An 18,161-nucleotide genomic window follows, 5' to 3' on the forward strand; every position below is an offset into this window, starting at 1 on the left:
CATTAATTTTTCTGTCAACAACTGTCTTATCACCATGGCTTTTGATGATTCGTTATAAAGATATACTTAGCTGTATCTTCATTAAAATAAGTTATGCGAATTGATATATGAATTTCAATTAATTAAAAAAAAAATTTATATGGAGTGTATATTCGAAATTCCTATTTGCAAGAATAAGATTTGCGATATGCTAATAATAATTAATAGTTAATTATTAGAGATATATCTGTTTATCTAGCATCTGGGGTATATAGTAATTAATGTGACCAACACAAACATTACAAAATCAATTTATATGTAAATGTAGTTAAGAGATAATAAAATTAGTTGTTAAGGGATAATAGATCAAACCGAGACTGTTAAGAGATAATAGTGGAATAAGTTGTTAAGGGATAATAGATCAATTCAGGATTGTTACATGGTAGTAGGTCTTAAGTACAATAAAGTGGTATATATTTCTTTAGAAAAGCCTTATAATAAAAAGAATATTAATAATATAATAAAGGAATGAGAAAACTATAGTCGATCATTTTATTAAATTGACATTATACAAAAAAAAGAAACGAGAAAATTTTCTAAAATTTGTCTTTCAAATATGTACATTTGTATCACAATATATTATATCCAATGAATGAATACTGTCTACAAATATTAAATTATCTTTTCCCAATTATCAACACTTAAACATAATAATATAAAATATAAGTAGTTGAAACATATCTATACTATCAGAGACAGTCCAAAGATAATTTCAGTATACTTTTAAGAAAATTGTCTCAGTTTAGCGATTTAATTTGTATAAAAGATTCACAAAAATAAACTAGCAAAAAGGGAACGCACGGTTCCATCGTATAATCACCATTTATTTGCCTTGCACTATAATTTTCATTATTTTAGGGGAAGCTCGTTTTTTGGCGTGCACTTGCGCGTTCGTACTAATACGCATGTATCGTATTTCTATCGTAACACAAAAGTCTCCCGCGCGATGCATCGAATAAATATACGATCGAATCTATCAGATACATTGATCGAACATTTTTGTTCGTACTCGACATATTTATAACTTCACACCTGTTGTCTGTACAAAGCTCCTGCGGTACTATCGTAAACAATTATCGTATCGCGGAATTATTGCATCAGAAAAGAAGAAAGAAAGAAGACAAGAAAAAGAGAAGAGAAAGTAGAAAGGACGAAATTATACTCTGGGTAACACAGTGAGATTATGTAACTACTTAATAAATTGAATTATACATTCGTTTTTCATGTGGTTTCGACCGGGAGCGCATTTAAGAACTTGGTAAGATGTCCGTCTTTTAAAGATAATGCTGACCGAACGACATCGTAGATCACATGATTCGTCTAAGTCCCAATCTCTCAATGGAGAATATGGTCTGCTCGATGAGCTGAACGCGTGCTGAGTGCGCGCCGAGTGTTCGATTTCGGATCTGTGGTGGTCTCTGGATGCGTAGCCACGTGAACTCCTTAACGAACAGGAAGGACTACGTTCAAAGTTGCACATCAAGCGGCGCAGATCGTCTTTAGGGACGCGCAGCAGCGGCTTTTCACAGATTGCAAATGGCACAGCCATGTCCTCAGCCTGTCAATCAGCTCCGCGCAATCTGACCCCACGTCCGTGCACTCATCGTCCTCTGGTTCTAAAAAGAAATATAATCATCAATATAAAAAATTCGGTATTCACACTGGGATGTAATGTTTATTGTAGGTGTGAAAATATACGATTGAATTTAATGTGTAGGTGGTTTTACAGAAAAAAAATTCAAATTAATACGCTACTCGGAATTAGTAGTGTACTACTAACCAACCAGTAATATTTTTCTGTAAGAGTGATTTCCAGGAGTTAAGATTTTAAACTAATATTTTCATGTGGAAGTTTTTGTGGTATTAAAGGAAATATTTTTAGAATTCAAATACGTGTGTATTTGTTATATTTGTTTAAACAAATGTTAAGAATAGCTGTGAGGAGTTTCAAGAATTTATGCACACCGTTAGTAAAGTAAGACACAAAACTCATTACTTAATAAAACTTGTATAACACTTTAAGAACATGATTGATGTTTATGTTTAATGTATAATATTATGTACAAGTAAAGAAAACCTGAAATGAATTCTAACAAATATGTTGATATAAAACATTCACCCAGAAGCCGAAAACAATTACTCCAATGAACAGAAAAAGACACCAAGAATTCAAAATATACATTTAACGCAAGATTCGTTACCCAATGGAATAGCCGTAGTACATACATGGAAATATAAAAAAAAAAAAGGAAAACAAACGTCGGTAAAGCTGTACAGAGAAACGAAAGATATTCACTGTCTCACAAGTGAATTGCACGAGTCAGACTACGAGGAACTCTGACGATGAAAAATGCGACGTGTCAGTTTGTCACCATTTTAAATCACTTCGTAGCGTTTTAACGGCTACGCTATTCATTAACAATGATTACGATAAATGGTTGAATACATAAAGTAAAATAGCAGAGAAGAAATAGAAGAACGCCTATGTATAATAACAAAAATACTTAATTTCATCGTATATAAAATAATAAGAAAGATGAAGCAAGAAAAATAGAATAAAGCGAGAATAGACAAGAAAAATATATCGAGACGATAAGGTTTAATCAGATGATCGACAGAAAAAATAAAGAGAAGGTTCTCGTAACTCGAGAAGAAAGCGAGTATCGTCGTCTTTTGATACAGATTTCTCTTACCGCGAGCATCGTTTTGAGGCCCGTTCTGATCCTTTTCGTCTGCTGTTGCTAACACCATGCTCACCGTGCCCTTATGTCTGAACGGGCTAATTTTCGGATAATTCAGATCGTTGATCTTTGATATCGGACTAACTGTATAGTACGAATAATTCCTAGTAGTAGTACCACCAGCGTATCCGTTCTTACTATAACTAGCATCGTTACTAATATTTACTTTAGTCTTGTATTTATTGACGTACAGATAACTGGCAGTGGTGTAGGTGTATTTGGTCGCCGGGGTAGTGGCGAACGATGTGACGCGTTTGTAAGGATTGCTCGTCGACGAGAAGAGATTCGACGACGGCGAGGAGTATTTAAATTTCGATTGTGGCGTGCTGTATGTCGTCGATTCCCACGGATACCTGTGTGACATAGCATTATGGGATTATCGAAGGGACCAGGTGATCTGTTTGGATTACTCTCGAAAATTCGGAAAATATTTGCTATTTGATTAGGCGGTCGCCAAACACGGGTGAAAATTGTTGTTTATTAAACAAAGTTGAGCATTAGAATCTTTGCAGTGCGTGTTATAATAGTAAATATTTGAACGACGATTTGGAAATGCATGCTGATTACCTGAAACATGTTTACTAGTTATGATAATAATTACATATTTTGATAAACAGAACGAAGAGACATCGAAGTGCATTAATTCGATTATCTTATCTGAATGATAATTATTTACATATTACCAACTATAACGAATGCCACGAAATTATAGATCCTTAAATAATATTTATGTAGGTTTTACGTATATTCAGAATATTACCTGTAGTCTGTGTTGTTATATTGAGCATACAGAGGCCGATTGTTGGCTGTCGGGTTGAAACTGCTATCTCGGCGCACGTACGTTGGAATGTTTTGCGTATAATCTGGGATAATATTTTCGTGTTCGGCCACGCACTTTCCGTTTAGGCAATACTACAATTTTTAACAGGATCACAATCAACAGTTTGATAAAAAGGAAGCAGAATAAAATATTTTTTCCCAATTCTTAATATAACATATATATGTTTCAAATTCGTCGTACGAATCACTTTTATTTAAATTATTTACCTGACCGTCTCCGCAAGGAGAACCTTCGGCCGCTGGACGATATGCCACACAATATCCTGAGCCAGCGTCAAAGCAAAATAGTTGAGCACAAACTCTGTCGTCTTTCTAAAACGTGAAATAATCGTTTCATTGACATAACACCAACGATGCAATGGATAAAAAAGATACACGTTGATCGACGTTGTAATGCAAAGCTTACGAAACAGGCGCTCGTTCCACGATCTTTCCGACATTGCGCATCCAACGAAAGAAGCTTCCCAGGTAGAACTCTAGGAAGAGCTTCGTCTTCGTGAGGTGCGTTGTACAAACACGTTGCTGTGTCGCCGCTGGAATAGAGATATCGACACATCATTTATTTGCATATAATAACGAATTCAAAAAGTATTAATAAAGTAGTACCAATTATTTTAAAAAATTAAGGAAGTTCATTTATTCTACGGAGATTTAATTGAAATAATATCGAAGACAGAGGTTCATAAACCATGAACGAATGAATCATACTTCAAGAAATGATGAAACGACGATACGCTGCAATGGGACCACTTAAAGCCTTTCTCTGTGTGTCTGAGATCGCTCATTATGTAGCCATCCTCCCAACGACATTTTTCGGCTCCTGGTCCTCCGAGATAGCTAGGTGGCGGTGAGCCATCGTGAACTGCGCCCAGCCTACGATATTCGCATTTCAATGTCATTTTACGTCCCATTCAAATCAACATTTTTAACGCAAATCAATATTATTTTTAGGGAACTACGGTTGCTACAAATTTCCAACAATTTGGCGAAAAACAAACAAATGTAAATGAAAACGTGAACTTTATTCGGTCGAAGAAATTTCTTTCTACAAATCATGAAAAAATAAAACAGAAATAGGCTAAAAATTAAAATCAAAGTTCACGCAACCAGTTTTTACCACTAATATCGAATAAAATGATTTTTCTTTAATTTTATAAAATTTATTTAATTTTAATAGCGAAAGACGGTCACGTGAATTTTGATTTTAACTTTTGGTCTATCTCTGTTTCATTTTTTCATAATTTATAGAAATCGATGTTTTGAAAAGTAATAATGATTTCTATAGAATGTTAATACATTTTTTAAAAAGTCGAAATAATCAGAATTGTCTTATACGATTAAATTTGTGTTATTGATGAAATTTTACAAGTTACAAGGTACAAATTATCAATGTTAACAAAATCTCCTTGTATAACAGTAATAAGTTTACTAATAAAACAAACAAAATAAATGAAAAATAAAATAATCTATCTCTGACTGTTCTATAATATTTGACTGAAAATTATAAAATTGTAAAAGAGAAGTTTACGTTGTGCAACTCGTAACTTATCAATTTACTCGTTAATTTAAATAACTACAATTTACAACACGATTTTCGAATTTTCTATAGAAATGACAAAATATTCAAGCGATAATGGACTTACAAATGACCAACTTCGTGGGCTGCAACGATAATTCCGCTAAATCCGCCTGTGTCTTCGATAATAGCGACCGAATTCACCTTTTCCAGACGCTTATTCACGACACAAGCTCCACCCACATACGCGAATCCTGAATAAAGATACATGATCACTTTGGAACGTTTTCCGTCCTTATGTACAGGGTGTAAAAATGTTAATTGAAATGTTAATGGCACTACTAAGTTCGTTATTCGATATTGACTAACAAAAAAGCTGCATTTTTAGCAAGTTAAATTAATACTAGTAATACGAAATACGTGAACGTATCTTCAACTTTGAGAATGTAAAATAAGAAAGTAAAAACTCGACCTCAATTTATTAGTCTATACTATAGTAATATTATTAGCGTTATTACATATACTTGATAGAAGATAAAAAGATTTAATCATTTTTAAAGTAGTTTTAAAGTAAGTCAATATTGGCAAATTCTTATTATTATTTCATTTGGAAATAAGTTATTAACAACATCATTAACAATAACAAGTTTGTAATATCTGCTGAATATAATTGCCATTAAACTAATTAACTGCAGATCAAATAAAGTCATTTATACAGTCAATTCTCGGTTTAATTCACGATCGATGTATTAAAATTTACCACTTAAATAATTAAAACCTCAACGTCGTCCAATCAAACATAAAATCTCTAATTCAAATGCCAATACATTCTTTTCTAATAACGAAACTCTATCGCGATTAGATAGCAAATGTGAATGTTCCGAAATAATCTGTCGTATTTGAAGCAAGGCCGAACTACATCACGATTCTGATCAATCTTAAATAATTGTATCGAATATTATATAATGTTGAACCGGCAATGTAGAAACGTGAATGTACATATCGTAATTGAATCATATAAAATAACTGGATCAGTGGTGCAAGACAACAACGATATTTTGTAACTGTATTACGAACAATCACAAGCCATGTTCTAAATCTAACACAATAGAGTATTACGAAACTTCTAGTATAGCGTGAGTCTTTTGGAAAGTACATATATATTCTAAACTATCGTTGAAAGTTGGCCGGATTAATGACTTGAAATTTGAATATACTATAATCGAAGCCGCGATCGTACCGTGAAAGGAAATTCAAATTCGATTATGAATGCACTATGTCGAAAGAACAACTGTATCGTGATAATTCAAGTTTGTAGATATCGTAACGGAATCACGACTTGATCGCTAATATATAACTGCAGTTTGAAAGTGCTTACTGCAAGCAACCGTATTGCGACTGCATTGGCAACGTGAATTAAACTTGAATTATGAAATCATTTGGCTGTCCATCAGATCGTGAAGATCGTCCATTCTCAAAAACGAAGACACGTTCTTTGGTAAGATGTTACCAGTACTGTTATTAGATACGAAATTCTAGCAAATATTTAGCGGCAGTATTAATCTGTTTAATTAAATACTCGTTTAGTAAGAGAAAGCTGGAAGATAACTTGGCTTTTTCTTAGATTGGCACGACATTCCTTAAAAAATTTTTACACAACTTTTTATACTCTTTTGCAAAATGCCATGTACATTAAATACGTATTTTTAAAATAATTCTAATATATTGCGTATAACGAGAATCGAACATGGTTTTGGTATGGCCATGGCATTTCTTCAGCTTAGCTTTTATACATTGCAGTGAAATTTGCACAATTGTTAAATAATGCCTTAATACGTCTTTTGAATATGTATTTGAATATAAATAAAACAATAAGATACTATGTTCAAAAGAAGTATTAAGGTATTATTTAATAATTGTGCAAATTTTATTGCAATATACGAAAGCTAAGCTAAGCTAAACAAATACGTATACATGAAAATATCCAAAAATAGTACAAATTTGATGAATGAAATTTAGCTAATGACAGAGACGTAATACGTTTAATTTATTACAGGAAGATTAAACGTAGTTTCAAATAACTCTGAATTAATCGCATAAATTTACTCTATTTGGCTACTAAATGAAATTTACTATACTGAATTTATTAATGTATCCGAGATGCAATCTGAATCATGTGGTCGAAATTTTTGTTTTCGTAGGAACTTTTTAAGAAACGAGTGCCCGTTTGAGAAAAGATCGTAGCTGATTAATAGAGTAGCATGCAGCTATTAATTTACGTCGATCGATTAACCGAGGATTTCGAAATAACTTAAAACTTCATCTACCGTGAAGATCGATTTAAAGATCGTGTTCCCTCAACGAGAATTTCCAGTATTGGGGAAAAAGGAATAATCTCTGCGGTATTAATCTCTACGATAATCCTTTGTTCGGCTTATTTTTCACTTCTAACGCGATTCTCGATCGCTTCGACTTGAATAAACTTACCAACCGTGGTCCTCGTCAGTAATGCAGCCAAAGAAACAAGAAGGAGGTGTGAATGATTCAAAAGAACGACATAGCGAGTGTGAAGATGATAAGGATATACTGCCGTGTTAAGTCAAAAGGTCGCATCGGCACACTTTCGTTTAAATCAAACCATTGCCGCCAAGTAGTAGACAAATAGTTCATCTATGTATATATTAAATAAGAAAGTTGTGTTTGCATTGAAACTAAAGATAGAACAGTTTATATTTCGATTGTTATGTGAAATCGATACCTGGTTGTTAAATACTAAAAGTTATTTTTTACTAAATACTAAAACCATTTTTCCACCGGATACGCCTACTCGAATTAATACGGCAATATAAAAGTAGATATATTTTTCAAATTATTCTTAGACCAACGAGGTACCATTAGGATCGAACGATCAATTTGATAATATTCCGTGGTAAAGTGTATATAGAAAAGTAATTGCAAACGATCGATTGTACAAATGCCAAGGTCGTGTACGATTTATGTACATACGTGTGTACGTGAAACACAAACACACACACACAAAATAGGAAACCGTAGCCACTGTGCAAAAAAGTGAACGAACAGAGAAGATTTAAAAACGGAAAATTGTGGAATAAGAAATTATTTTTACTTTTTAAACCTCTTTTCTCTTCTTTTTTTTTGTTTAGGACAGGTATAATACCGCTTTCGTTTTCGCTCGTATATATACGTTCACAGTGAGAATCAGGAGAGTGAAAGACAGAGTGACAGTGTAAGTGAAGGAGAGAAAGGCATACTTGTATCCCAGACTAAGAAAGGTGAGATCCAGAAACAAGAAAACACGCGTGGCAAGCCGCGATAGAATGTTTCACGCTCAGCTCGAGGGAAGTTTTGATCGGTGTTTTTTGTCCAGCCATTTTTTTTTTTCTCGCGATAATCAAGTTCAAACACAGAGTGAAGAAGTTCATTCAAGCTATTAGAGTGAAAACAAACAGGATAAGTATAGATAAAAGCAACGTAGACGAGTTTGAAATGCTATACTATTCGAGGTTTTTGCAAAATGCGGCATTTTCTTGAAAATATAATTCCAGTGTTTTGCAGAGGATATTAATGTAATAACTAGTTCGAAGTAAAATCGAAACGAAATGAAGTTTCGATCGTAAATAGTAAATAGAATAAGTCGACGTTTAATTCGATACATAATTAATTAAATGTATGTTAAGAAATTAAAGCTTTTTGTAACATAATGCAGTTTCTTGTAGTTTTAATATTGAATACTTCTTGAGTTATTCAAAATATTTCATTTTAAATCGCACATTAAATTCACAGTATGACAAAAGCACATAGAATATCTTCATCGAAAATTAAAAATAACAAAACACCGGAACAGATTTGTCCAAAAGAGCGCGATTCGCGTTTTAAAATCTCGAACAGTACATATATGTATACCACGAAAGAACTCTGGCTGTGAAAGCCTCGAGAACTTCCTTCGTTTTCAACCATACGACACATGTTTTCGGGAGGTTGCAGCGAAAGAAATTTAGATTGGAGAAGTAAAAAAAAAAAAGAAAAAAACGTTCGCAGAGCAGTGCACATAGATAGATCAAAGACAATTTTCTGTTCTCGTCAATCTCGTTTCCTTCGAACTCGAGAAACGTACCTGCGGTTCCTCTATTGCACACGTCATTCGCGTATTGCCTCCTGCACATATCTAATCTGTAATGCAACAACAAAAGTTCCTCTTTATCATGTGGACTCACAATTCCAGTCTGCTTTGGACCACGTCACGGGACAATTGTTGGGAACGTGCCGCTTGTATATGTCTAATATCCATTACATTTCGGTAAACTATAATATTTTGTAGCATATACACATACAATATTCCTATAATGGAGTCTACCATTTTTTAAATGCTCTCTCTCTCTCTATATATATATACATATTATGTATATATATTGCCTATTAAAACCATGATATTTTGTAATATATAATACAGTGAGTTAGGACAATATTCGGATACTAAGGTATCCTTGGATCTATTAGCATAAGATTCTTATGATTAACGCGTGAGGCCCTTTTGTTTCTGTGATAAATGCTCTCTGATAAATAATGTAAGCAATGTGCGAAAAATCTGGCAATTTCATATCTTTTCACGTTGAATATTATAATTTCTTTACTTTGACGTTTTACTATATTACATGCATAATAGTATATATATTACATTCAATATATATGTACTAGTTTTTTAGTAGTTTCAGAATAATTTCGTATGACGCGATAACGACCTGTCTATTTTACAATAGTCCACGTGACTATAATTCATCATTAATTAGTTAATCTCTGACAAATATAACAAAAGAACTATCTCCAGAAAAAAGAATGGTTAATTCTGCCATTATCTTGACAAATCATGATATTTCATAATATACAGATATCGCACATGAAAATTTCATAGAAATTGCATGTTTTTGAAATCTTTGCAAGACTTCACGTACGACAGACGATTAATGGTATTGATTTACGAGGAATGGCATTAACTTGATTGATAACGAAAAGCAAACACCGTGATGAAGCGATATCACACACCGTGTTTGATGTCTCCTCCTTGTTCAGCGTTGAGGACGCGGCTTGCGGAAGGCGATAGCGTGGAATTACGGTAAAGCAAACACACTACGAGTAGCGCGCGTGTAAATAATTGCCAATTAGCGAGTGTTGCGTCTCAGGTATGAATAATTACAGCCGATTCCTTTTTAGCAACTTTTGAATCGCGTTGCTTCTCGAAATCGCATGAAGGAGTGCCATTTATATATGTATTATGAACTCGACCTATCGCAGAAGATTATATACATCGTGAACGTCGACTTGAATGTTCGTAACTTGAGGCTTGAAACGAAATTTTCTTTTTACCGCTTGTATTATCTTTTAAAACGAAATATGTACAATGAGGCTTGTTATTATGATTTCCTGATTTTAACACTTTCGATACTATGCACACATGCTTATCGAATGTTGGATTAAAGAGATGAAAAGTTCGATTGAAAGGTTTAGAGGATGCATATGGATTTTGATCTTTAATTTTAATTATTTCCGCGTTTGATCGCATTCATCGATGTAGGTTTGTATGCTATAATTAGAGTTTAGTAGATCGATGTCTAATAACAGGCAGAATAAGAAAGCCAATACGCGCGCGTGTTATTGATTACATATATTAGTGTACCATTACCTCCTGAAGATCAATTCTACTGTATACTTCGTGTCTACGAGAGTAATAATGAATGTGCGCAATGTTTAGCAAGCTTATTCTTTACTAAAATAGCGTACAGTATTTTAAATAACTACAATTTGAGTATTCAACACCGTATTTACACTAGATTAAACTAAGTGCGTTAAAAGAGCATACTTTCTCGTTCGACAAAATACGAGTACAGTCTACATTTTTACATGGAGCTTATTATTTAAGAACTATTAAATCTCTTTCACTCTTGATGAAAATTATGTATATATTTTATTTGTATCTTTCTGAAAATTACTGTCCATTGTGACAGAATCTTTCAAAACAAGAAAGTACAAATATTATACTATTTCGACGAGAAAGAATGTCACTTTTGTATCTTTTATCCCCGTAAACGCATTCCCATCGTGGTACGCCATCACTGCACCGTCAAAAACTACATTTAAGTTAGGTGTAAATACTGTACAACGCTAATTACGTTAAAAGAATATGAACGAAAATAAAATAAGATTAAAAAGAAATAAACAAACAAATTGAAAAAGAAAGCGTGATCGCTATGTAATAAACCATACCGGCAGTTCCCTTAGTGCAGCGGCCGCCTTTCCTACGACGGCACATATCATACCTGTTTTGCGAAATAAAAATCAAACAGTATGAAATCACTAGACTGCTGTGGTAAAACGGTAATAGCATAATGTCGGGGCCATAGAACGTATTCGTTATTGCGTGAAATTCGATTGAAATCTCTGCTTCTCAATATTTTTTACACGCTTTCGAGTTAATCGTTATCATTTTCCTTTCGAGTTTCACTATTCTTCCACGTATTCGATTAAAAAGAAAACAAGTCGTTTAAATTGTCATTGATATCGAAAGATGAGACAAAAAGGGGAGAGCGAGAAAAGTTGCCAGGGAAGAAGATTTTGTATGTTAATCACGTGAAACGTAATGTGGTAATTAGGTTGAATTTAAAGAAATGCACACTCTTACTTTGTGACAGCGACGGCGATGTCGTACACAGGAAGTCGTCTCTCTCGGAAGAGATATTTGCCCATGTCGGTCAACGCAGCTGCCGAATCGATCGCGTCTCGTCCGACGCGATTTCTTTCCAAATACGGTGTAGCATCTCTGCCCTGAAAGATATCGTTTAAGAAAAAAAAAAAAAGGAAAGAAAAAGAAAAAGGAGGAGAAAGTTGTGGGAAACGTAACGATTCGTAAAAAAATCATAGTTCGGTAAAAGGATCGAGATGATTAATTGCACTTCACCCGTGATATAATGATTCCAGCGATACTGATGCGGATCTTTGGCCCTTTTAACAGCTTGTACCTTAGGTCTACTCCGTTCCAGAAGGACACAAAGTATCTTTTGATTTGCACGTTATCACCGCCATGTAATCTAGAAGAAACGAATTTAATTATAAATTTTGATTCGATTAAAAATTGAATTGGTATTGATTAAACATTTGCTGTTCTATTTTAACAATCAAACGAAATGCTTCATTAAGAACGTATATAAATAGAGTTGAACCACTCGCTGCTTGCAAACAGCTGCTACATAAGCCAATAATGAATATTAATACGGACAAATGGATAATCTGTTACACAATATCTCTCATACACTGTGACGTCTTCACATCTATCAAAGAAATAATCTTTTGATATCAGCTAGAAAATTTTAAATATGATGGTCATATTTAAATGATATGAAACATATCATTTTCCTATAAAAAAAAGGACTATTCCTCGACATAAAAAAGGTATTTTTCAATTTTTTATTTTTCCAAGTAAACTGGATATATCTATGCAAATTCACATTTTTTAAAGCTAAGGAACTAAAATCTAGGCAGAAATTGTTTCATACTGTAACGGGCACAGTACTTTAAATGTTTTATATATGTCAGAGAAGCGTCAGTAATAGAGTTGTGGGCATTTGATAGACCTCCCTTGGAGTTGGCCCAGGATCCTCGGATCGATGTCGCTGTCGATTGGTCAATTTGGGACAGAAGCTGTCTGTCCGTTTGCAAAACATCTTAATTGCCGAAAAACCCAGGTTTTATAGCGGGTCCTCGGGCTGCCGGGACTTGTGCTGTGTACGTGCCTCAACCTCAGGTATTACTTGTACTAAGGAACCGTTAGCATGATTTACTGTCCGATATCTGTATGGGTAGTTCCTTTAATGAGGGTCATAACACCGCTCCGCGCCTTTGTTAGACGGAGCGCCCGTCCCGTTGACCGCGGCTACTTTGGGCAACAGGTTGTCGGCCCGAGCCAAAGCTCACCGTCACTAATCCCGGACGGTTACCATCGGCTTGGATAACTGCGATTGTTTCATTACGGCTATAGTAGACTTTAGATTACAATGTTAGGGGGTTATCCTGAAGTTCCAGAGGGGCCCCGGCGTCCTTTCGTCTCTGACATATATTTTATGCATATTGTGCACATTGTGCGCATTCCATGCATTTTGTACCTTTTGTACCTCATAAATCCATAAAAATCCGTAGTCCATTTATAAGCTGCTATCTCTTGAAAGTAAACGAATCCTCAACAACGAATTAACCTTTGTCAATAAATAAGAGTTTTCACCTATATCCATCATAGTCGACGATGCAGAGGATTTCCGGGTAGATCACATACGGTGCTTCCCTCTTTGTTCTGGCGGCGATCGATCGTTTCGATCTGTACCTCTTGGCCAAGTGATCGGGCTCCATCAGCGCTAAAATCGATGTTTAATCACGAGAAACCGATCTCTGGAGGATTTCACCTTCTGGTGTGGTAACACGTAAAGATCACTCACTGAAATCGCTGTACTCGTCGCCGTTTGGACGAGTCACTTTCTTGTACACCACGTGATGGCTCGTGCGCTTCAAGTTCCCTTTACTTCGCGTTACGTTTGGCAGCAACTCTTCTCCGTGAAGATTCGAGTTCTTGTTTACTACTTCATTTAATATCCTATCTGGCAATGGTCGAATCACTAGTTCTGCACCGATATTACCATCCTGGTTCAAATCACATCATTAATTGTTATCTTGTAGAGAACATTTATTTATACTTTATGAGAAACAAAGAATAATTCACATTTTATCATTATTTCTACTGTTAATTAATATATATATATATCATTGTTAGAAATGGGCATAATTTCATAATAATGGATTAATATTCTCTTATTCCGATGTAGTTTTTTGTACCAAGTTTCTCTACTGCTTAATATATTTTGTACTGTAGTAGTGTTTTTGTACAGTTATATGAGCTTTCTATTAATTTATGATACACAACAGAAAAATAAATAACGTTATTTAAGGTGAAGTAACGAAGCGAATAATAAATAGAATAAAAATTTTACATAAATAATTATTTGAATAAAACTTTACTTCTATAATATTCGTTCCTGATATCTAAACATTAATAGGAAAAATAAACAATCTAGCTAATTAGAAGCTCTACCGGCATTTCCGGTACCAATAATATGTTTAATCACACGATCAATGAGTTAACGAACTATAATCGGTTAATAGCTTAATCGCGCATGCTTTCTACGTCAATTCCTCATTCGATGGCCAACGACTTCCGCCTGGCTATATGCAATTATCACGACGTGACTAATTTTATCCAACATGAACGTTGGACGAGCGAAAACGAAATACATGTTCCATGGTGGAACAGCCGGTCGATTGGCTGGATCATTGATATTTCCGATCCGGGTACGATCAACATGTTCGATTTGCAGTCCGAGAGAGGTGCATTGGTCACGTCGAGGGAGGGAGAGTGAAAGCGAAAGGTCAGGACTGTCAGGACACATGGGGTCATATAGAACAACGCTTTTACGGCATTATGTAACGCGGAATGACGATATTTGTTATCTTTGGAATTTATTCTCGTGTGGTTACTTTTGCAAAAGTTAGCAGTATATAAAGAAAATTACATATGGTGGTTAATTCACTTAGTACTAACTGGATGTTTCTTCGTGGCTTTCATTTTTTAGTTATTTTATTATAAATCTGTTATTTCACTTGCTTATTGTTATTCATATGTTATTTCATACATGTTTTGTAACTAGCCTGTTGATATTTAGGCAAATTCATATTTCTATAAACACAATTAAAGGAATGGAACCTGGGTAGAAAATCGTTTTACGTATTAAGTATCATATTTTGCATATATTATGTACTTTTGCAAGTTATATGCATTCTGTGCATTTTTGCATCTTCAAATTTCCTGTAGACGCATAAAAATCCATAGCCTACTTATAATATATGTAAAATACTAAATAAAGAGAGAGTTTTCCAATAAATCCAACGAGTAGGTGTTATAATAATTACGGCAAAGTAATTTACATGTCAGTCGCCACAAAATGAAGAGTCCAGTTTATTTGATTTTGATTTATGTAGCTTGATGGCTAGAAAGAATTGTTTTGATATGAAATGGTTGAGGAAAGAAATAACCTGAAGGAGATACAAGTTCAATTTTTACAACTTCTACAACTTCTACATATGTACATTTTCAAATTGGTTTCAAAGCTACCAACATCATCGCAATAATTGTATCTTATTACAATGCTAATGAAATTTCAAAATTATAACTACATTTCATAGCTAGATTCATACAAATCTTTTATAGCAACTGTTTAAATGCCTTCGTGAACCACTACAGGGAAACAATACAAATGTTTTCGTGTACGCATAATTGTGTTGTGATATGATATAGCCTTTCCTTATAGTTTATACTTTTTAACATACATATGTCAAAGTTGGTTTTCAAAAATTTGTTGGCACTTCTCTCGAACACTGTACAATATGTTTCATCCTACGCAGCGATTAACCGATCGTTGTCAAGGACGACGTCCTTTCAACTGATTTTTGATGTATGAAAGTAATAAAAAAAAGCTGTAAGCAGCGAAATTTTTGTTGCACAGGAGAATACTCTGGTGATACAGAGAATGCTAATTTTAGACCTGAATTTTCAATGAATTGCTGCATAATGTGCACTCGATGTGCCAAGGAGTTATCTTGGTGAAAGAATCGGAATTCCTTTTGTGAACAATACGGACACAGTTTTTTCAGTTGCTAATGGAAAATTTGTAACGGTTGTTTTCCCGATATTTGGATTTATTTCTGTAACTATTTCATATTTTATAAAACAAATAAAATCTTTCCTTTTTTCTCTTATTGGCCAGCAACCAAAATTTATAAAGAAAAGAAAAAGCTGTTTATTCATGTTTTTCTTGGAAAATTTACGAGGATCCATATTCATAAATTTTATGTTCAAATTATTGGTAATGAATATTTAGAAATTTAATTGACTTCTTATTTCAAAATTTATAAACGTCTGTAGACTTACACGTGGATTTCTATAAATTGCATAATTTGCAAATTTTAATAAATTTATTAATAAAATAATTTGTTTTACCTTTGTAGCATTATATAATAAAAGCATATCATTCATTAATATCATGGCAAACGATCACGATTTTACAATGCTACCTCGTGTGAATTTATTAATCGTATCGCTTGGTCAAAATAACAATATTCATGATCATAAATGAAATCACTGTCAAGGGGAGATCTCTAATCGTTTTCACCGAAGAATATAAATCTACAATAAAACAATTCGTTTCTTTCACGCAATTATATAATAACGATCATTTTATTGATTACCAGACTAAATTTCTCTTTTTAGGAATTCTACTGTTTTAAACGAACGCAACGATCTTCCTACATTCATACATGATTTCAATTGAATTTCTTTCCCTTGAACTACGCTTTCAATCGTCACAATAGCTGTAGTCAATGCTTCAGGAGGATTTCTAATTGTTCTCCACACGTAAAATTCTCCATAAAGGAAGAACCACAAGAACAGAAATTCACCGACAATTTGTTCCTTGATTGACTTATAGGCTACAATATACTCAGTTTCTATAATAAAAGCAGCAAATGAATGGCAATTTCATCAGCTCATGCGTCGAGTTTCAACCAAGTAACCAAGAAAGATAATTATTTGTTGTTATATGTAAATAATATATATGTATTCTATTATTATACTGTAATATAATAATTAGTAAATAGTGTAATATTTCATTGTTTGTGTAATTCATTGTTTTAAACAGAAAAGTCTTGTTTTAAAAATGAATATAGTTATATAGTAATACAGTAATATAGTTACTTGTGTCTCTTTTTCCTACAAGCAGCAATTAAAACGTTTTGCTAATTTGCTGTCAGACTCAGACTTAGCACTTTAGAATCTATAAGATATGCTAACCTACAATTAAAGACAATAATTAATATGAATCAATTACGAACTTCTTTTCTTATCTTTAAATCTTATCTTTGAATAATACATTGCAAAAAAACGAAATATGAAAGAATAAAACAAGTAAATGTGTTGGCGAATCCAAATGCAGTCTATGCATAATCTCCATAATTTATTTATGAAGTCTACTAATTTTTGTCTACAGAAGAGAATTAATACAAGTTTAAACCAACATTTCTCAAAAACAGGATGCGAAAGGATAAATCCGCTAGCAGATGCAAATTGAGCAAATTAAAGTTAATAAAGTATGACGATCATCTTGCATGAAAAGGGCCAGAACATATCAATTACACGTGTACGTTTTTTTTTTCTAAATTACTTTTCGTCCCAACTGTAAACCTTCATTTTTCGAAAATACGATTAAAATTATGTAATGAACAAAATTCGTTGTTAACAGGATAATCTTTGTATGAAAATATCCCTTCACTTATCATTCATGACTTTGTCAACAGGTTTCAGACAATTCGATGAATAAGTAACAGCTTTGGCAATAGTTTTGTGTCGGGAATTTTTTTCCTTACGACTTCATAAGAGATCGAAATTCCCAAGTAAAATTAAGTCTTGGTTGGTTGGAGGCGCAATCATTGAGAACGGCTGCCTTCTGTTCCGAGCTGCCCACTGTTCTGAAAGGTGCAACCGATATGGAGAATTTTATTGCTTTTTCCTTGGTTTTGCCCAAGCAATATCTTCGTAGTGCACTTTGTATGAACCGCGGACGAAGCAGCGATTACCGGAGCTCGAAATGGAAATGTCAAAACGATCGCGAAATGCCATTTTCTGCAACTTTCTATTGAATCTCGTTTACGTGTAACCGTTTTGGTAGTAGCAAATGGTATTTTTGTAAAGATGCTTTTAGGTTCGCCTCCGCTTTGTTAACGTTCTAAAAGAATATTCATGAATGTAATATTAAAATTGTCTCGTGATTACGTAAGTGATGCATAATTACGACATATGATACATATGATACATGTTATGTCTGGAATGTTTGTCCGTCTCAGAAAGTTAGTCTTTTTCA

General features: G+C 33.7%; 1 protein-coding gene across 4 annotated transcripts in view; it reads right to left on the reverse strand.

Moving 5' to 3' along the window:
• Positions 1 to 497: 497 nt before the first annotated feature.
• Positions 498 to 18,161, reverse strand: part of sona (sol narae metalloprotease) — a 90,894-nt gene continuing 73,230 nt past the window's right edge. For 3 of the 4 annotated variants that reach the window (XM_076623943.1, XM_033343186.2, XM_076623940.1), the window contains exons 7-18: positions 13,635 to 13,836; positions 13,424 to 13,553; positions 12,107 to 12,236; positions 11,831 to 11,973; positions 9,272 to 9,327; positions 5,264 to 5,390; positions 4,329 to 4,493; positions 4,027 to 4,153; positions 3,828 to 3,932; positions 3,541 to 3,692; positions 2,733 to 3,133; positions 498 to 1,655 (exon numbers count right to left, since the gene is read on the reverse strand). In XM_076623943.1, coding sequence (XP_076480058.1) covers positions 1,519 to 1,655; positions 2,733 to 3,133; positions 3,541 to 3,692; positions 3,828 to 3,932; positions 4,027 to 4,153; positions 4,329 to 4,493; positions 5,264 to 5,390; positions 9,272 to 9,327; positions 11,831 to 11,973; positions 12,107 to 12,236; positions 13,424 to 13,553; positions 13,635 to 13,836 — 1,875 coding nt within the window. In that variant the 3' untranslated portion in view covers positions 498 to 1,518. Of the gene's footprint in view, positions 1,656 to 2,732; positions 3,134 to 3,540; positions 3,693 to 3,827; positions 3,933 to 4,026; positions 4,154 to 4,328; positions 4,494 to 5,263; positions 5,391 to 9,271; positions 9,328 to 11,415; positions 11,469 to 11,830; positions 11,974 to 12,106; positions 12,237 to 13,423; positions 13,554 to 13,634; positions 13,837 to 18,161 lie in introns of all 4 variants that reach the window. The other variant, XM_076623947.1, reaches the window with a different exon arrangement.

This window comes from Bombus vancouverensis, chromosome 2, assembly GCF_051014615.1.
Source record: "Bombus vancouverensis nearcticus chromosome 2, iyBomVanc1_principal, whole genome shotgun sequence".
Taxonomy (NCBI): domain Eukaryota; kingdom Metazoa; phylum Arthropoda; class Insecta; order Hymenoptera; family Apidae; genus Bombus; species Bombus vancouverensis.